The sequence below is a fragment of the Helianthus annuus genome, chromosome 16, assembly GCF_002127325.2.
Source record: "Helianthus annuus cultivar XRQ/B chromosome 16, HanXRQr2.0-SUNRISE, whole genome shotgun sequence".
NCBI lineage: Eukaryota > Viridiplantae > Streptophyta > Magnoliopsida > Asterales > Asteraceae > Helianthus > Helianthus annuus.
The window spans coordinates 32,849,547-32,870,409 of NC_035448.2; the positions used below are offsets into that span (position 1 = coordinate 32,849,547).

General features: G+C 35.2%; 3 protein-coding genes across 4 annotated transcripts; 2 read left to right on the top strand and 1 right to left on the bottom strand.

Moving 5' to 3' along the window:
- Positions 1 to 3,602: 3,602 nt before the first annotated feature.
- On the top strand, positions 3,603 to 7,770 carry LOC110917810. The gene is made up of 10 exons (XM_022162255.2): positions 3,603 to 3,753; positions 4,485 to 4,730; positions 4,825 to 5,034; positions 5,123 to 5,203; positions 5,288 to 5,374; positions 5,496 to 5,591; positions 6,253 to 6,306; positions 6,392 to 7,216; positions 7,321 to 7,360; positions 7,445 to 7,770. The coding sequence occupies exons 2-10, from the start codon at positions 4,494 to 4,496 to the stop codon at positions 7,594 to 7,596; spliced, it is 1,782 nt and encodes a 593-aa protein (XP_022017947.1). The 5' UTR covers positions 3,603 to 3,753; positions 4,485 to 4,493; the 3' UTR covers positions 7,597 to 7,770.
- Positions 7,771 to 10,752: 2,982 nt separating this feature from the next.
- On the top strand, positions 10,753 to 17,356 carry LOC110918696 (3-oxoacyl-[acyl-carrier-protein] synthase, mitochondrial). The gene is made up of 14 exons (XM_022162974.2): positions 10,753 to 10,936; positions 11,621 to 11,850; positions 11,925 to 12,032; positions 12,950 to 13,021; positions 13,100 to 13,186; positions 13,737 to 13,888; positions 14,369 to 14,449; positions 15,066 to 15,099; positions 15,191 to 15,257; positions 15,329 to 15,405; positions 15,532 to 15,592; positions 15,686 to 15,768; positions 16,138 to 16,209; positions 17,006 to 17,356. Exons 1-14 carry the CDS (start codon positions 10,804 to 10,806, stop codon positions 17,168 to 17,170), a joined length of 1,422 nt encoding a protein of 473 aa, XP_022018666.1. The 5' UTR covers positions 10,753 to 10,803; the 3' UTR covers positions 17,171 to 17,356.
- On the bottom strand, positions 17,247 to 20,636 carry LOC110918697 (tRNase Z TRZ2, chloroplastic). 2 transcript variants are annotated; one of them, XM_022162975.2, is made up of 7 exons: positions 20,162 to 20,634; positions 18,781 to 18,943; positions 18,517 to 18,683; positions 17,905 to 18,018; positions 17,757 to 17,825; positions 17,549 to 17,623; positions 17,247 to 17,464 (listed from the first exon to the last, which is right to left on the bottom strand). In XM_022162975.2, exons 1-7 carry the CDS (start codon positions 20,540 to 20,542, stop codon positions 17,366 to 17,368), a joined length of 1,068 nt encoding a protein of 355 aa, XP_022018667.1. In that variant the 5' UTR covers positions 20,543 to 20,634; the 3' UTR covers positions 17,247 to 17,365. The 2 variants fall into 2 exon arrangements, with proteins under 2 accessions (XP_022018667.1, XP_035841661.1); XM_035985768.1 differs by having other exon boundaries at positions 17,254 to 17,464; positions 17,549 to 17,597; positions 20,162 to 20,636.
- Between the last annotated feature and the right edge of the window lie 227 nt (positions 20,637 to 20,863).

The following is a 20,863-nucleotide window of genomic DNA, read 5'->3' on the forward strand; positions in this document are numbered from 1 at the left end:
ACGATTTATCAGAACTGCAATTTGGTTTTCTTGATGTACCCGAGGACAAAATCTTCTCCAGACACTCTCTCGCCTTCTTCCTCTTCTTTCGCAGTCTGTCTTTCTGCCCCTGTGAAAGTTTAACTTTCTTTTCTTGAATTGTCTGTTCTTGAACTTTAGGTTTTAGAACCTTCTGTTCATGGGGCTTGACATTGACTGGAATCTTTGCCAATTTTTTAGAATTAGCCCTCAATCTGTCATTTGATCTCTTTGGGCAATCTTTGGAAATGTGACCTCTGATTTGGCAGTTATAGCATTTTCTTGTCTCATATCTCCAACTCTGGCAGTTAACAGCAATGTGTCCTTTCACTCCACAAGTGTAACACATTCTGTTATCGTACCATTCACCACTTCCACACTAGATGCTCAGATCATAGCATTGTCTAGCTTTGTGGTAATCATCACTCTTCTTGAAAACTTGATTTGGCTTTGAAGCACTGTGGTCAAACCTACACCACTTTTCACCAACTATTTTTGAGTTTTAGTTTTTCAATTTTTGTGGTTTTTGATTGTGATTAGATGATTGATCTGATGAACTTTTATTCTCTTTTTGAACAAGTTTCTCATTTTTAACTTTTTGTTTCTGTTCTGCTTTCTTCTTCAAAGGTTTTTGCTTAGAGCATTCACCCTTTTCAGTTGATTGCAGAACAGTTTTCTGAAATTTTTCTTTTAATTTCAAAAACAATTTTTGTTTTTCAATGTTTTCTTTTTCATCATCAGATTTCTCATCACAATCTTCAACTACGACTTTGTCATAGTTTGTGACATCGTCACTTATTGGAACAGAATTGATCGGTTTTGGACAGGGAAAATTCAAACTATCTGATGAAGTCACAAAACCTTTCAATTTCTTTTCAAGTTCATCAATCTTGTTTCTTGAATTCTCAGCTTCATTTTCAAGCTGAGATATTCTCTCAAGATAAGACTTGATTGATTTTTCATTCTCAATCTTAATGTTTTCAAGAACAGATTTTTCATTTTCCAAAACTTTTAACTGTTCTTGAAATTTTATCTCATTTGCTTTCAGATTTTTGTTCTCCAGTTTTATCTAGAAATCTTCATTTTCTGAAGATTTCTTTTTGCTTTCAAAGTCTTTTTCTTTCTCTTTCATAAGCTTGTTTTCTGATATTAAACTGTTTAAGTCATTTAACAGTTTAACATTCTCAGATTTCAACTTCTCACAATTTCCCTGTAAATCCAGAATCTGGTTTCATCAGTTTGCTTCTCATCTTTCAACTTCTTGACTTCTGATGTCAAACCTTCCGCATCCTTCAAGAGTTTGTCATTGTCAGTCTTAAAATTGTCACATTTGGAGCACACTGATTCAGAATTTGAAGATTCATTCTTCACAGATTCTTCATTCTTTGGAGCTTGCTCTTTCTCTATCTTATATGTTCCTGCACCAAATATTTTAACGAAATCAAGAGGATTTCCATTATCATCAATATAACAACCCCTCTTCATATCGTATTTCAAATTTCTTTTTGCTGCCCAACAAACATTGATTCTTTTGTTTATTTCATTTATCACGTCTAAATTCAAATCATCTAAATTCATTTTTATTTTATCCATCAAATCTCTCTTCTTTTTATAAATTTCATAACTGTGATTTTTAAGTTCACTGATGAATTTACTCAAAGATAATTTTGAGAAACTTGAATTTTCTCTCAGATTTTTCAAAAAATCATCCCATTCAGCTGGTAATCCATTAGCAAACTTTGATACCATTTTAGCTTCTGATATTACTGTTTGATTTTCTTTCAAATAGTCAATCAAACGATCAAAACGCTTCTCCAAATCATCCAATTTTTCATCTTTCTTACACAGAAAACATTCAAACCGGATACTCCAAACCTTTTTGGGTAAACTCTGATAATGACTACTGAAATATCCTCGATACCAATTATTTAACCTTTCAAGATCATTGTTTTCTTTTTCATCAAAGACCATTGTCATCTTTTAAACTATCCCGACAAATTTTCTCACAAAAACAACTATTGTCCCTTTGAGCGAAATTAGTTGGTGACCACTTGAGCGAAATCAGGATAAAGGTTCGGGCGAAATCAGATATGGTGTCTTATAAGCGAAATCACTGATATTGCACACAAGAGCGAAATCCCAATGTTCACAAAAGCGAAATCAGTCATAACTGCACTCCTGGAGCGAAAACCGATGTTCACAAAAGCGAAATCCCTCAACTTTTGTGACACAGGAGCGAAATTAGCCTGACACAGGAGCGAAATCAGACAGTAATGGACCTCTGGAGCGAAATCTGGTGTGAACAATAAGCGAAATTACAGAATGTCCATATTAGCAAAATCAGCTCGGAGTCAATTTTAATCCATTTTTAGTCCGAATTTCAGTGTCAAACTTTCAGGGATTTGTTTATGTCCAGTTTCCTATAATCTGTGAAATTTTGATCCAATTTTGACCAATAAAACTCGTTCTGATGAAGAAAGAAGGTGTAGAAATCAGAATATTCCAGCGAAAACGAGCTAAACGGTAAGAACTCTTCCTCCTGAGCTCTGATACCACTTGTAGGATCGTGAAACGACCTAACGAGTCGATCAGAAGAGTGCTCAGACTGAATCAGAGGCGGAATTCATTGATTCAGTCTTTGTTTAGCTTGGATTTACTATTAATTGTCTTTTGTATTGATCAGAAAACTGTTACAGATGCGGAGACACTTCGACGGAGCTTTGCCGTCGGAAAACAAGACTACTACTCTGTGATTTCGCTCATGACACCTATATATATTGCTGAGATTTCGCCCCAAGGGACACAAGGTCCACATGAGCGAAATCATACATGACCAAATAAGCGAAATCACCTTAAATGACACAATAAGCGAAATCAAGTTGTTGATGATTTCGCTCATATGACCAGGTGTCATTATGAGCGAAATCAGCACTAACACATGTTTTCTTGATTTCTGTGCACTGTACAAACAATCCTAACCTAAGACTCGAACGAAAATGTAGTCGACAGACAACTGCACCAACAGTACCCATTAGTTCATTACGTGATTTTGAATACCCAACACATAACTACGTGATTTTGAACACTCATTACATGATTACGAATTCAATATAAATCGATTACGTGATTACATATTCAATGTGATCTGTTATCACTAATGTTATTACAATAATGCTTATAACGTAATCATTCCGTGGGTTTCACATAAAATATACTATAATCAAATCATATAATCACGAAATGGGTATTTAAAATCACGTAATTACATAATAAATACATTGTCAACTATTGTTATATAATTACATAATCACTTACTACATTTTCAGATACTATAATGAAATCATATAATCACAAAATTTATCTTCTACACTCCGTACAATAATGTCTCTTATAGATGATATCTTATCAATATATTATACGCCATGAAAAACATATTTGAATAACTACTTTTTATATATTTAACTTTTATTCATTATTATATTTTTATCCGCGTTCAACGAAGCTCTAAACTTGAAAGTCAACAAATCTGGTCCATCTGGAACCATCTCACTTGCTTACGTCAGCATTAACGTACACACACTTACCCCTTCTTCAAGTCACAATATATATACACATCATCCTCCATAATGATTTCTCTCAATTATCTCGTGAATTTAGCAACCTCTGATTTACCATACAATCCGCACAATCCAATTCATCGTGATTCTAGTTTCCACTTTCCAACACCAATAAAAGGTAATCATTTCTCTCAATTTCATCAAAACTATATCAATCTGTATTCGATCTAGTCATAATCCTGTTTTTTTTTTTTTTTTTTTTTTTTTCTGGTTCTATGTGGTTAAATGCTGTTGAATCTGTTGTTTTTTCATGTTAGATGTATGAATTGTTGTGGAATTGTGAAATTATGTTGCTGATTGATCAAGTTGCTGTGTTGTTTGATGATTTTGCGATGATCGAAGCCTCAATTTTATCGTTGATCGAATTTAGGGTTTATGGAATTTTAAAAATCTATGTTTATGTTCAATTTTCCCTAAGAGTAGCATATGTAGATAGCTTAGATACAATTTTGGGGATATTTCATGATTCGATGTATGAGGTTTAATGAAGTTGACCTTTTAGTAACGTAGTAATGCATGAAATTTGTATAATATCTAGGGTTTTTGAAGTTTTGGGGATAGTAATCAGGTGATTGGCACCTGCTTCTTGCTCTAGTTATTGTGTGGTTTGATGAATTTGCGATCTTGCGATGATCAAAACCACATTTTTATCGGTAATCAAATTTAGGGTTTGCCTCTTTCTGTTAAATTCCCCTAAGAGTAGCAGTTTTAGATAGTTTGCATGTAGTTTCAATTTTAGGGATATTTCATGATCTGTTGTATGTAATAATGCATGGATATATGAATAAAGTTTAGGGTTCTTGAAGTTTTGCTGATGGTAATTAGGTAAACGGTACCTACTTCTTGCAGGATTTGAAAATGGAGCAGGAAAGAAATACTAAAGAAATATCGGTAACATGGAGGGGAAAGAAGTATGTTTTGACGATGAATTTAGACGCCACCGTTGAAGAATTAGGGCAGGAATTACAGAAACTGACTGCAGTGAAATCCGATACTTTGAAACTCATCGTTCAATCCAAGAAATCATCGAAATTACTGTCTCCGTTCTCTGATGAGCACTCTCGTCTCACATTGCAAGAAACATCCATCATAGAGGTACCAATATTCTATCTTAATGCTCGTAGATAAAACTCTTTTTTGTTTGAAATCTTGGATGTTTAATAATTGGTTGATTACTTTGAACTCGTAGGGGAAACCTATACGTATGATGGGAGTGCCGAAAGAAGAGATCGATCAAATTTTAAAAACCGCAAAGATGGACATGAGAATAGTGGGATTTGACGAAGAGGAAAAGCGAATGCGACAGAGAATTTCAAACGGATTCGATACCCCATTGAAGCTTCCTCAAGGAAATTATGTTTTTGGTGATTTTAAAACGCTTGATCTTCCCGGGATTGAGGTATTTATTGATTATTTTAATCGTAACCTGAGGTTGAACAAAGTTTTTATGAAGAATGACATGTTATACTTTATATGCTCTTTTGTAGTTAAATCCTCCAGCTTCAGAGGCACTCAGACTTATGCATACACTTGCTGCCGATCGAGGAATCGTTGCTATCATGAATAAGGTATTTCTAGTGTTAGAACTTTACAAAAAACTGCCATTTTTATAATCATATTTTATAATTGTTTATTTCTTTGCTTATTTAAAGCATAAATGGCGTGTGGGAATAATGACTGAAATGGCTCCTGAGGGTTACGTTGGTGTAAGTCCTGTGTGCATTCTTGGTTTCAACAAGGTAATTTCCTTTTCACTTACATATATACATACAATAATGAAACTAACTAACTATGATCTGGTTTCTGTTGTTTTCATTCTTTCAATTTTTTTTTAATATTTGGTTATAATTTTTGGTACAGAATCATGGCGAGGAGATATCTTTGCGTCTTAGAACCGATGATCTCAAGGGTTTCAGAAAATATCAGAGCATTAAGAAGACTCTTCTACATGAACTTGTAAGCTTTTATATCATTGAAAGTACAAAATTATAGTATCTTAATAGTTAATAGCAGCCTAATTGTTCGAGTAAAATGCCATTTTTGTCCCTTAGGTTTGGCCAGTTTTGTGACTTTCGTCCAAAGGTTTGTTTTTTTACTTTTACCGCGTTTGGATCCAAAAGGTTTGAAATCTTGCCATTTCCATCCAGCTCGTTAACTCCATCCATCTTTCTCCGTAAAGTCAGGGGTATTTCCGTCTTTTTTGTTAACTTAAAGGGCAATTCGGTCTTTTTCACTTTATGTAAAAAGATCGAATACCCCTGAAAAGACCGAATTGCTCTTTAAGTTAACAAAGAAGACGGAAATACCCCTGACTTTACGGAGAAAGATGGATGGAGTTAACGAGCTGGATGGAAATGGCAAGATTTCAAACCCTTCGGATCCAGATGCGGAAAAATAAACCTTGGGACGAAAGTCGCAAAACTGGTCAAACCTCAGGGACGAGAATGGCATTTTACTCTAATTGTTTATATAAGCTACACTTTGGACCGCGTTGTGCCCATGTGAACTGTTTTCTTTCAAATACATTTGTCCGTTTTACCCGCTTGACCCGTTGGAATGACACATTTATGAAACTAAGTTATGGATTTTTCATTCATTTGTTTTTTTTTTTCTTCAGGCCCATATGGTTTATTCCGAACATGATGCAAAGTTCTACGCTTTAGATAGTCAGGTAAGACGAGCATGCGGAATTTTATTTCTATAACAAAAACGTTAATCGAAATCCATATTGGTAACCCGTCTTTTACTCTGGGCAGCTTAACAAGGAGGCTGAAGCTCTAGACTGGACTAGATCTACGGGTCACTCCTTAAGCGGGTCCCACAAGACCCAACAACATGAACCCGAGTTTCATGTTACCGATACTAGTAGTTCTTTGTCTCGTAAACTTGGGGGAAACCGTTCGTCTATTTCATTAGCTAACGCTCGAGCATCTTCGGTTGCTGCGGCTTACGAACGTTTATTAATCGCGTCCAATAATCCGTCAATGAAACCCGAATCACAAAATGAACCCGACCCGGATGATTCCATGGATTTGACCATTAATGAAAAACAAACTTATGAACCCGATCCAGATGCCCATGAAGCGGTAAACAACAAAAATGAACCCGACCCGGATGCTTCTATGGACATCGGTGAAAAGCAAACTTATGAACCCGATCCGGATGACGATGAAGCGGTAAACAACAAAAATGAACCCGACCCGGATGCTTCTATGGACATCGGTGAAAAACAAACTTACGAACCCGATCCGGATGATGATGAAGCAGTGAACGACAAAAACGAGCCTGACCCGGATGATAATATAGACAACGAAGCTATGGAATCTGAAGCATGTGAAGATTTGACCCAAAATGTTACTACTTATGAACCAGATCCCGATGATGGTATTTTACACGACGAAGAGCTACAAAGAATTCAAGATCCCGTTGTGATTGCGTGTAATCGTTTGAAAAAGTCAATTGAAACACTGCAATCGGAAGTTAGTCCATCCGAAGCTGCTACGGTTTTTCAGACTCTAGTTAAGATAGTCAAGAATGTTATCGAACACCCTGATGAAACAAAGTTCAAGAAATTACGCAAGGTATGTGAATGATCATTTTTATTATTGTTTAATAAATTCTGCAAGTATAAAGAAATAAAGATCCGTATTCGTAATTAATCTTCTTTTAATTGATTCATATGCAGGCTAATCCTGTAATTCAGAAGAACATTGCAAGTCACAATGGTTAGCATCTTTCTTCATATATTATAAGGGTTTAATTAATTGGGTTTGATGATTTGATAAGTTTGTGTTGTTGTGTTATTGTAGGTGCGATGGAGATACTGTTCTTGATCGGTTTTTGTGAAGATGTTGTTCAAGATGAGATCGGGAGAGCGGAGGCTTATTTGGTACTGAAGAGAAATGATCCCGGTTTGTTGTGGCTGGCTAAATCCTCTTTGGAAACATGCATTAGCTTCTAAACGGATATGGATGTCGTTGCGCATTGTTACATATGCATTGTAAAGTGAGATTGGAGTGTGTGAACTTTGTAAACGATCCAGGGCTGTAAAAAAATGTTTGTGTATATGTTTATATTCTGTTAAAGTTTAATAAACAAACACAAACAAAAGTATTAAAAGTATTGTTGGTGTCCATTTGATCTGTTTACATCCTTACATGTATTGCGGATTGTTATATACGACTAAGTTTATTTCTCTAAAAAAACCAAAGTATATTATATAACCTATAAAAAGGCTATGTGGGTGGGGGTTTAAAGCTTTTTTTTTTCTTTTTTTGTCTTTTCCTAGCAACATTTGAATTTTCTATTTTTTTTCTTTTTTTATTAATTTACGTTTTCGGCCCTTATGCTTTGTGTGTCGTTTCTTAAATACCAACTTCTTTTGCAATTTACAGTTTTCATCAATTTTTTAACTTTACGTTTTTATCCCTTACACTAATTTTTTGTGGTTTTGTTTTTTTACGTATTTTTCCCCATCTCTTGTGATATACGTTTTCGGCCCTTATGCTTTGTTTGTTGTTTCTTAAATACCAAGTTCTTTTGTAATTTACAGTTTTCGTCAACGTTTAAACTTTACGCTTTTACCCCTTGTACAATTTTTTTTCTTTCATTTTTGTGATTTTGTTTTTTTACTTATAACCTTTAATTTTCAGCATTGACTCTTACAACCTCCTAACTTTCTAAATACTTTTAATCAACTTTTACGTCTTTATTTTTATTTACGTGTCGCTATAAACGTAAGTTGATTAGCATTCATACTGACAACCTTTTTACTTTGTAAAAACTTTTCTAATCGAGTTTCCCACTTGATGTAAGACATGTGTCGACATACCTTTGTATCGGATCAAAAATCGGGTCGCCCCGCCGCGAAGCGCGGATGTAACACCCTAGTTCTTATATCTTACATTTATAAAGAACTTAAACAGTGCTCAAATAAAATATTTAATAGTTTAACTTTTAATTTTGTATTCTCAATTATTTTTTAGTAAATTGTTAAAATGGAGTACATCAAACAGCTTTTTGTTCTTTTATAACTGTTTTTTTAATATAACTGTTATAATATTTTATTGTTATAATTACTTTTGAATATATTTCGTTTTTTCGCTTATAACTTAAATATTTTGTAAAATTACGAATTGTACACAATAAAATAAAGTGGTGTTGTTTACCTTTTATCTACCTTTAGACGTAAGTTATATTTGAAACTGAGTTATATACAGTAATATAAAATGATGTTGTTTACCTTTTTCCTTATTTAAGCAATATAATATGACGTTTTATAAGTCGTTTACCCCTTCGGTTATTTGAGTAATATAATATAACGTTTGCTAAACTTTAACATTGCGACGCGTTTATTTTTATCTATGATTTGATAAAACTTTTATTCGAGCGAACATCGATACCGGTGTTATATTTGGTTTTACGGTTTTCTCGACATGGTGATACAATATTTGTTGAGTTTTTTATATACAGTTACACCGTTTACCTTTTTTGTTATCTGGTTAACATAATATAAAATTTTAATACACCGTTGCAACATTCTTATTTTAATCTACGATTCGATAAAATTTTTAATCAAATGGGTAAATGTAGTTGATTTTTATTTGTTCTTTAGTGTGAAGAACCGAACCAATACTGTTTGAACTATATGGGTATCAGTGTCGTATTCGTTTTTATGGTTTCTTGACGTGACGATATAAAACTCACTAAAAATAAAGTTGTATTTGCAATAGAGTATTTTTAGTAGCGTATGCTATAGCGATTGCCAGTGACCAAACCGATGCCTCGCCTGAACAAAATCGGTACCGGTATCATTATATTATTTCTATAGTTTTTGATCGATCCAAAACACGTGTCGATATCCTTTTAAACGTATCTCTTTTCGTTTCTATAAGAAATAAACCGATACCGTGAGATATTTTAACAAATCGAGCCGATACCGTTCGTATACCCGCCGCGAAGCACGGGAATCTCACTAGTTTCTATTAAAATGCTAAAAAGTTAGCATGATAATTCAGTGGTTTTAACAAACCAAACCTAACCCTAACATAGAGTAGTAAATAAGCTTTACAAAATAACTACTAGAGGATTATATGTTTGAAATATCTTTTTAACAGAACAAAATGTAACGTGACTGAAAACATATTCATTTCATGGTAATATAATTAATTAAAAATACATACAATTAAAAAAAAAAGCGTTTTTACATTGTTAAATCTTTTCGAATATCTTAAAACTCCCTCTAAAACCTAACACATTCCTCTATGAGTAACCTTTCATACCTCAACCTCTGTTGCTATAAATAATCTCTCGTCGGTGAAGCCGTAAAACATTGGACAAGAGTCTTCTATATGGGTTGTACAAAGTAACAATCGTTATTCTCGTCATAGTGAGAAGTATTCCCATTATGTACCGATTTGTCCAATACTAATATTTATTCGGTTGTAGCATGTACCTATCAATCCGACCTCATGAATCCATATTGAGATGATATAGTGGTTACCTTCTTAACTACTTAAGATTATGTGTAGTAATTTAACTAAAAAAATGAGAAAAAGTTCCTGCCACAACACCGTCATGCAGGTAGTGGGACTTTAACTAACTAACTAACCCTCAAAAGTATGTATTGGTTTAACTAAAAAAAAGTAAACAAAAATGGATGATATGATATGTGATTGGCTAAAAAATAAAGTTTAACTCTCTCTCTCAACTCATGCCCGTTAACAAACACACCCCCACCTTGGCACCCCCTCTGGCGCTGAGGTGGACGTAGAGGTGTACAAATTAGTTTTTAAAAAAAAAAAAACGGTCCGGTTTTTAACCGAACTGGGTTTTTATCCAAAACAGTAATCGGTGTAACCGGTTTGGATCGGGTTTTAACCAATTTTTGCCAAAAAAAAAACCCGGTTTTTTAAAACCGGTTTCCGTTTCTAAACCGGTTGCAAAGATCAAGAATAGTAACCGGTCAAAAACCGTCAGTTCGGTTCGGTCCTAAAACCGGTTTAAAAAAAAGAACGGTTAAAAAAACCGGTTTCGGTTTTTTTCCCGGTTACGGTTCTAAAACCGGTTTTTTTTTGTACAGCAGGGCTGTAAACAGCAAGATAACAAACAGTGTAGAGGGTTTAACATTCTTGTTCAAACTCTACAACCAACTTATCACTCTGCTACAATGAACCGCCACCGGTGGCGTCAATCGGCGGAGCTATGCCGCCGCATCCACCGTCGTTTCTCCTCTTCAACCGCTTCTCTTCACCCCTTCAAACCGCCCCCATTCTCCCCTCAAAGAAGAGTTGTCGTCACTGGTAAATTTCTCCTCCTTCAAATATAAACTTTCATTCTTCAATTCAATCCATTATTATTATTCCACTATGCAACAATCAACACTAATATCGAGTAGCAGCCTGATTAGATCAATAAATTGTGTTAATTTGCCATTTTATTTGTGTGTTTTACTCCATTCACTCTGAAATTAGGGTTCAGTTTTCATCTTTGAATGTAGTTAACTAGTGGTATCTCCCTGCGCTTCGCTGCGAAAATTTAGTCGGTAGGCATATAATGGTACTGGAATTCAGTTCGTTATCGGTTTGGTTTGTTACGGTAGCAATCAAAAGAAAATAAAACCCAAATGCCCAACTAGTGTTTTATATGGTTAGGATATATTTGGGATCTAAAAACCGAAAAAAGAGTTATAAAAGAAATTTTAACGGGCTTTCAGTCGGCATCGGGTTGTTTCGTTACAGCACCGGTACAATACCGGCATTCGGTATAGCAATCAAAAGGATATCGACACGTGTTTGACGTCAAACGAAAACTATACATATGAATACTTATACCAATGTTGTTCGTACGTTATTGTTTGGTTCATCTTTGTCACAATACCTTTACCAAAAAATATCCAAAATCACTGTTCATCGAGTTTAGCGGAAAGAAAAAGAAGTAAAACCGCTAAAAGATATAATTGAAGTGAACTTTTTTGCTTGCTGTAGGTTTAGGAATGGTAACTCCATTAGGATGTGGAGTAGAAGCCACATGGAAGCGGTTAATCGATGGGGCAAGCGGTGTTAAGGCTTTATCTATTCAAGACCTAAAAATGAGTGGATTTGATGAAGATACTCAGTTGTATACATTTGATCAGTTGACTTCAAAAGTGGCTGCTATTGTGCCTTGTGGTACTAATCCTGGTGAATTTAACGAGTCGTTATGGCTCGATTCTAAGGTATTATGAAGTTAATGAGCTTTGGTGTTTTGATGATTTTTGAAGTGTGATTAATCTTGTTGTTCTTTTTGTAGCATGGTAAATCAATTGCAAGGTTTATAAGCTATGCGTTGTGTGCTGCGGATGAAGCACTTAGAGACGCAAATTGGATGCCCTCTGAGCAAGAGGACAAGGAGAATACCGTAAATTCTTATTATACAAGATATGTTTTTTATTACGAAAATGGGTGGATTGGGCCACGAATCAAAACGGGTTAGGGTCAAAATGGTTACTTTTGGTATGGGTCAAATAGGTCCGGCGGATAACCTATACACTTTACGTCCAGATTTTATTTGGCTTTTTTAATAATATGATTGCGGAATTAATTGTTATATAAATAATCTTGTTTGTATTACTTTAGTAATAATTAGGGCTGCAAACGACCTTGTTCGTGTTCGTTCGTTAAGGAAAATGTATGTTCATGAACACTTATTGAACGAGATTTTATGTTTGTGTTCGTTTGTTAATTTTAGGCAACGAACACAAACGAACGTTCATGAACACAAATGGAAACAAACGAACACAAACAAGCTTTCATGAATAGATTATATTGTACACTTATACTTATTAAATAGTTTAATTATCAGAATTTGGAATTTGAAGTATTCAAATAAAATATATATAAAAACTAGAAACACTAATGAACTATCGAACACAAACGAACATAAGCGAATACGTTACCGAACGTTCACAAACATAAATGAATGAACGTGGCCTCTGTTCATGTTAGTTCATTTAACTAAACGAACGGAATTCTTGTTTGCGTTCGTTCATTAATTAACGAGCGAACACAAACGAACTTCCCGCCGAACGGTTCATGAACTGCTCGCCGGTTCAATTGCATCCCTAGTAATAATCTAATTTTTGTTTGATAAAAATACACTTGGATATGTTTTCTCTTAAGCTAATTTTATATTACCTGTTTGACCCGTTAGATATTAAAACATAGCCCAAATCAACCCATTCATAAGTACTAAGGTCGAAATTGCCACTATGTTCGTGACCAATTTTCTTAGCCTTCTTTATGTTATTTTATATATTTCTAACTTGAAAAAATCAGGGAGTTTCTATAGGTGGGGGAATTGGAAGCATCGGTGATATACTAGATGCATCGCAATTGATCTGTGAGAAGGTCCCCTTTTTGTACAATTTCTCCTTATATTCTCTCCTTTCTTTCAGTGTTTAAATGTTAACATCTTTATAAACGCAGAGACTCCGTCGTCTTAGTCCTTTTTTTGTCCCTCGGATTTTGATAAACATGGCAGCTGGTCACGTAAGCATGAAATACGGCTTCCAGGTATGCAATCGCTAGTAACTTAACAAGTGAACATGATAGCTTTCTATTTTCTTATTAATAAATATGTTAAAATTTGTGAAAATTGTATGGGACGTTTTTCAAGATTAGAGTCATTTCTATTCGCAAAATCGCGCCTAGCCTGTCCGATTAGTCACCGATTAATCGCCAGTCGGAATATTTTTCATCTAATTAGCCAATTAATGATAGGCGGTCAACAGTGGTCAAATCCGGTCCTAATCGGTTAAAAATCGGTGGCAGTCTAGTGATTCCGGCCAAATTCTGGTCAAAACTTTTAAATTCCGGCAATTAATCCTATCTACTTCAAAATATGGGTCGAAGAAGGTGTTAAAACATGTCTACTTAGAAACTTACAAATAAAAATGTGTGTATATACATATAAAACTCAAAATACATATAAAATCCCAATCCGATTAATCCTTATTAATCCCGATTAATAGCTAGTCGGCACCTCGCCGGCCAACTAGCTCCTAGCGATTCTTGCAACACTGCGTTTGATTAAATCTTATTCCAATGCTGATTTTGAATTCAGGGTCCCAACCATGCTGCGGTGACGGCTTGTGCCACGGGGGCAAATTCAATCGGTGATGCAGCAAGAATGATCCAGTTTGGCGATGCTGATGTCATGGTGGCCGGAGGAACAGAGGCCAGCATCGATGCTTTATCTATAGCAGGGTTTTGCAAGTAACTATCTAATCAAATTTTTGAGTAAAGTACACAGGTGGTCCCTGTGGTTTACTAAAATTTTGGATTTAGTGCCTAGTTTTTCAAAAGTATACGGATGGTCCATGTGGTTTGCACTTTGTAACACATTTAGTCCCTAACTTTTCCCAAAAGTACATGGATGGTCCCTGTGGTTCGCATTGTGTAACGCATCTAGTTCCTAACTTGGACCTGCTAAAACCTTTAGATTTGTTGGCTAGGGACTAAATGCGTTACAAAGTGCAAACCACAGGGACCATCCATGATCCATGTACTTTTGGAAAAACAGGGACCAAATCCAAAATTTGGTAAACCACAGGGACCATCCGTATACTTTAGTCCAAATATTTTTAGCAAGATTATAGGTTTTATAGTTTGTTTTCTTACGTTCTTGCTTGCTTCGGTCAATATTCTTGACTTACGATTTTAAAAGGACTCGTGATACGATTTATTGAAATGCAGGTCAAGGGCACTATCTACAAAGTTCAATTCAAACCCTCAAGAAGCTTCAAGACCTTTTGATTGTGAACGAGATGGATTTGTGTATGTTAGTAGATAGTTTTTGCGTATGTATTTTTAGAGTTAATTACCTTTTTCGTCCCTGTAGTTTGCTGAAAATAACTATTTCAGTCCATTAGTTTAAAAACTGCCAAAACAATACTAGTGGTTTCATTTTTGTTTCAATTAGACCCACCTTCGTTAACCCTGTCGAATTCACCGTTAAGTTTTTTTTATGAAACGACTAAATTACCCCCTGTTAAATATTTATATTATATATATATATATATGTGTGTGTGTGTGTGTGTGTGTGTGTGTGTGTATAGTATATATAATTGTGAGCTCATCTCAGACAACCACCTTCACCGGTTGGAGGTGGTGTTTGTTGAAGAAGAAGATGGTGGGTCCCCGTTAATTAGCTTTTATTAAAAGGGGTATTATGGTTATTTCACATAAAACTAACAGAATAAGTGGATGGGGTGGTTCTAATTGAAACGGAAATGAAACCACTGGTATTGTTTTGGCAATTTTTAAACTAATAATGGACTGGAATAGTTATTTTCAGCAAACCACAGGGACGAAAACAGTAATTAACTCTGTATTTTTATATCTCATGAGTAAATATAAGTCGTATGTAATATTCAACATGTTTTTGATGCAGCATAGGGGAAGGTGCTGGTGTTCTTGTCTTGGAAGTTAGTAACCGTTTTATTTCATATACCAAGTTTTTAGTTATGTGACATTCGTCTTTTGTATTTCTTATTTTCTATAGTTCTTTTGTTATAGGAACTTGAACATGCAAAAAAGAGAGGAGCAAATATTTATGCAGAGCTTCGTGGTTATGGGATGTCAGGTTTGACCTTGTTGACTTTTTGTTGTGATATTAGCGTTTTTATGCTTAACGTATGATATTTCTTTGTTAAGGTGACGCACATCACATCACACAACCACATGCGGATGGAAGAGGCGCTGTTTTGGCCATGACACGCGCTTTAAAGCAGGTATGTGACTTAAGGTGGTATTTGGTTTGCTCTCGGGAATCCTGCTGGGGGGACATTGCCGGTGAAAAAAAGCTGGAGTGTCTTGTGTTTCTGTTTGATAAAATGCTCATCTTTTGTGAACAACAGTCGGGTCTTCTTCTAAATCAAGTGGATTATGTGAACGCCCATGCGACATCTACACCTCTGGGTATGCACCCTTTTGATCAATAATTTTTTATGGACCTTATAAACAAGTATTAGAAATACATATAATTTATTAATTAAATTGATTGTTAATTAGGTGACATGGTGGAAGCCCAAGCAATTAAATCTTTGTTTTCCGAACATGCAACATCCGGTGCCTTGGCCTTTTCGTCCACAAAGGTAACTTTTAACTAATCTTACCTTTCTTTCACCAGTTCAATTTTATTTTTATTGTATTACACATAGTTATTGCTAGCGATGAAATAGCGGGCTATTTTATGTTTAGCAACACACACTAGGAGAAAATTTTAGAAATAATATATACGTGTTTTATATGCATGCTTAACAAAAAACCTAAAATCCTGCTATTTAATACCTGTGAAATCCCACTATTTATATTAAAGTGGAAAAAACCCTAAAATCCCGCTATTTGCCTGCTATGGAGGCGTTAAAATCAAATAGCGACACGAGTGCTACGCTATGAGCGCTATTAATAGCTATGGTATTACATGTTCTAGTGTAGTATTATAACTCTTGCAATCTATCTAGGGTGCTATTGGGCATCTTCTTGGAGCTGCTGGAGCTGTTGAGGCGATATTCACGGTTCTTGCCATACATCAAGTAAATAAAATTTCTGTAATCATGTCAAGTTTTCATTATATATGCTTCTTGTGCCATTTAGTTCAGGGGTATCACAATGGTACCTTCAAGGGGTAATAGTAATAGGCTGTAAACAAACCGAACGAACACGAACAAGACCTTGTTCGTGTTCGTTTGTTAAGGATATGTATATATGTTCACTAAATGTTCATGAACACCTTACCGAACGAGATTTTATGTTCGTGTTCATTCGTTAAGGAAATGAATGTGCTCGTTCGTTTGTTAATATTAGGCAACGATTGAACAAAATATATAATACACTGATATTTATACTATTTTATTTGTCGGAATTTTATAAGTATTTAAAAAAATATATATAAAACCTAAAAACACTAATGAACAATTGAACACATAGAATGTCCACGAACATAAATGAACACAGCGTCACAGCCTCTTTTCATGTTCAACAAAATATCTTGTTCGTGTTTGCTCATTTATTAATCGAAGGAACACAAGCCGAATCGTTCGCTGAAGTTCGTTTACAACCCCTAAATAACACAGTGGTAACAGCCATGTCAGTTTTGCAGAATATTTGGTTCCTTTATAACAAGATTGGACGATTCCTGTTTTTAGTAACAAAAAGAATAAATCTATAATTTTGATTTAGTATGTGAAAAAAGTTAACATGGTCAAAAGTTGACCCGGATAGCATTTAGAGGGAAATCAGACCATGGTTGTTTTTTTAGTGTTATTATGCTGCTGCCTGCTATAATATTGTGTTATATATAATGCAAGTACTTGCGTTTTATCGGTGCAGGGAATCGCTCCTTTGTCACTTAATCTGAGTAACCCGGATCCTATATTCAAAGAAGCTTTCATGCCGTTGACCAAGTCAAAGGAGATGCAGATCCGAGCAGCGTTATCAAATGCGTTTGGGTTTGGAGGAACAAATGCCGCACTTCTATTTTCAACCATCTCATAACAAAATCTTGTTCTTTTAGCAAGCAAACTAGAGTTTATTATGATCAATTTTGACTGTGAACTATGAGTTTTTGGAATCTTTGATTTCTTTTCTTTTTTTTTTTCAAGGATGCTGATTTTTGAATTGATACAATGGCTTCATTACTTGAATCTCAGAATTCTAAATATGCACAAAATTTGAAGTTAAATTATGTGTTTATGGTGTGTACATTGATCTAAAACCTTCTGTAAGTGGGACCACTTTGGCTTGACCTTGAACTTTTGCCTGCAACTTTGTCACCGCTTGACGAATTTCCTGTAAATCAATTATCAACTTTGTCACAAAATCACATAAAAAATGATAAAACCAGCCGGTCGGACCAGTTGGCAAGTTAATTACCTCGATATGGTAGCGTGCCGAGAAATGAGTCAAAAGAATCGCCTTGTTCCTAATCCACTTAGAATGTTCGATAATCTGAAGTTTGGGTTGATACCCATGTCACATTTAGTAAGATCCCAAAAAGTTGGGTGGAGTTTGCTCGACTTATTTGGGATAAAACACAATCCAAATCAACCCGTTCACAAGTAAGTTAAGAAGGAAAAATTACCTCGTCAATATGCATGTGACCATGTTCACGCGCGTGCTCAACGTTGCATTGATCATCCAAAAAAGTAGCCTATCGAAGATAAGTTATTCTCAAAGTTAGAAATTCAACTATACTTTACACAAATACTAGAGATTAAGATAAAAAGTACCTCGGTTATAAGAACTTTGGCTCGCAATGCATCGGAGCTTCGTGGATCAAGTAGAAACTCAGAACTCGTATCACCAGTGAATGCTACCTCCGGGGACAATATGGTATCTGTTATCTAAAATTACAAAAAGAAAAAAAAAATTAATATATTGTCAATTACGATATTAGATGACTTAAAGTTGCTAGTTGAAACTAGGGCTGACATATCATGTCAACCTGACCTGTTAAGACACGAACCCGAAACAGGCAAACACGAACACGAAACAAAATCTTATCGTGTCAGATTTTCCAAACATGTACACGAACCTGATAATAAACATGTTACACGAAAGGACCCGTTAAGACACGAAAAAATTACCAGCGTAGCGTATCATACCACCTGTTATACACGAACTCGACTTGTTATTAAATATATAAAATTTACTTCCAAATTTTTTTATTTAAAATTATAAACGTGTCATTAACGGGTCTTAACAGGTATTTAACCTGTTAAGACACGAAATTAAACAGGTCTTAACGTGTTGACCTGTTATAGACACGAAACCTGTTAACTTCGTTAGGTTCGTGTCACGTTATCGTGTTCAGCCCTAGTTGAAACTAAAAAACTACAAACCTCAACACCAGATTTCTTCTTTTTCTCAATCTCCCTTCCTTTTAAGTGAATGTACTGCTTTTTCAATTTCTTGCGAACCGAGTAAATCACATAACCCTGACTTGGTATTACGTGATAAGTTTTAAATGGGCGTACAACAAGATCGTTTCGTAGCTCGTATGTTTCTCCTGAGAAAATAAATACAACAAAATGTTACGCTTAGAAAAACATCAATTGGTAATGTCACCTAATATAACACGAGGCGTTTAAAGAAAGAAACCAGACCTACATCCAACGCAACCAAATCAAGATTTAATTCCACGTCACCCATCTTCCTGTGAAGCTCAATCAAATTTTCGACATCTTCTTTAATGGACGGAGGTACAAATACGGTTGGAGGACTCATGTTGTATAAACCGCGACTTGCAACATACATCGGTAGCCCACCCTAAAACCATAGAAAACCGAGATTTGTTTATCCAAATTATTCAATGTTACAAAGTAATACAAACAACCTAAAAACCCTTTAAGTTCCCAACATCAAAAAAAGCACCGACATTTTCAGTTAATCAAACACCAAAACCACAAAACATACAAACTTACAATATGATCAAGATGAGCATGAGTCAAGAATGTCTAAATCTATGCAGTTATAGCGGTCCAAAATCAAATAGCGGTCAAGGTCCGCTATTTGAGATATAGGTTGTAGCGGTGGTGGTGGTGGTATATCGGTAATTTTATATCATGTAGAATTTATGTATATAAAAACATAAAATGTATATAATATTAAAATACTAATGGTAATATCAAAGTCAAAACACAAAAGTGTCAATATTTGAAACATGATCTAAGCATAAGCCATGAAGTCTTCGGTTAGAAGCCTCAAGCCAGTCAGCCCAGCAATGAAGAACTGACGATGAGAGAATGACAATGAAAAAAATCTAAGACCTTGAAAGTCGGTGCTATGAGCCTATGACCGCTATCCGAGAATCAAAATAGTGGCCAATAGCACCGATAATATCGGTTATGCTATTATGGACCACTATTTTGACCGCTAACCGCTATAGCACCTAGGGTTGTTCTCCGTTTTTTTTTCCGGGATTTTTGCTAGGAAAAAGTGACCCGATAACCGACCCATTTAAAGTTAGGGTAGTTCAGGCTCGAGTTATTCAGGTTCGGGTTAGATCGGGTCGGGTCGTTCGGTTTTAGGGTTTATGTGTAAAATGGAAAAAAAATATTTTTTTTTACAAAATATCATCATGCCACTAAAAAATATCATCAAAATTCAAATATTAGTTAACAAGATGGTATAATAATATTCAAAAGTCTCAAAACTTAATGTTCCATATACCAAACACTCCAAACCAAAATGTATTAATAAAAAAAGACAATAAATGTTCACGTTTTTTTTGGGTTTGTTCGGGTTTTTGGTTGAGAGAAAGTGACCCGATAACCGACCCACTTAAGGTTCAGGTTGGTCGGGCTCGGGTGGCTTTGAATTCGGGTTGGGTTTCGGATAAACGAGGACCGCCCTAATAGGTTGACTGCATAGGTCTAAATGGATAACCCTATTCAAGAACTGTCACATTACAATACCCTTTAACCTCCTAATTATCAAAAGCACCAAAATTTCAGTTAAAATAAACCACAAACCATAGAAACTTACAATGTGATCAAGATGGGCATGAGTAATACACAAGAAATTCATCCCAACAGCTCTGGGTGGACACCTTCCAATATCAAAAGCACACTTAAACTCAGGAACAATAACACAAGTCTCATTACCACCAATAGAAAGACCCTCAATATTATACCCCTCTAACCCTGTTCCTTTTCTCACAACTTCAGCCCTAGCTTTCCTATACTCTTGTTCTTCTATTGCGTTCCCAATTGCAGACAAAAACCCTGAATTCTTTAAACATTTTTGATGGGTTTTTCTGGGGTTTTGAAGGGTGGTTATCGTTGGTGGTGGTTTGTGGGTGTTTGGTTGGTGAAATTGGGGTAAAGATGGGAAGTTAGGGCTTGTAATTGTCATGGATGAACGCATTTTTGTGTAAAGATTTCAAGGGTTTAAGAAAGGTTTTAACTTTTTGGATGGAGTGTTGTTGAATTTATATTTTTTTTGGGGATTTTTTTGATAGTGTTATTGTTATCTTCTTCATGAATCATGTCCTTTAAGAGTTGGATAGTATAACTTGACACCTTGAACTATTGGGAATGGACAGTTTTGAACCCTGTTGAGTGTTATGATTGATTGTGTTTATTTTGATTGTATGTTGTAATAACTATATTTTTGGTTTTTGAGTAAAGGGATTTACTTAGACAATGTGTAGTGGTTAAGAAAAATAATGTCCCCACCATGGGGCAT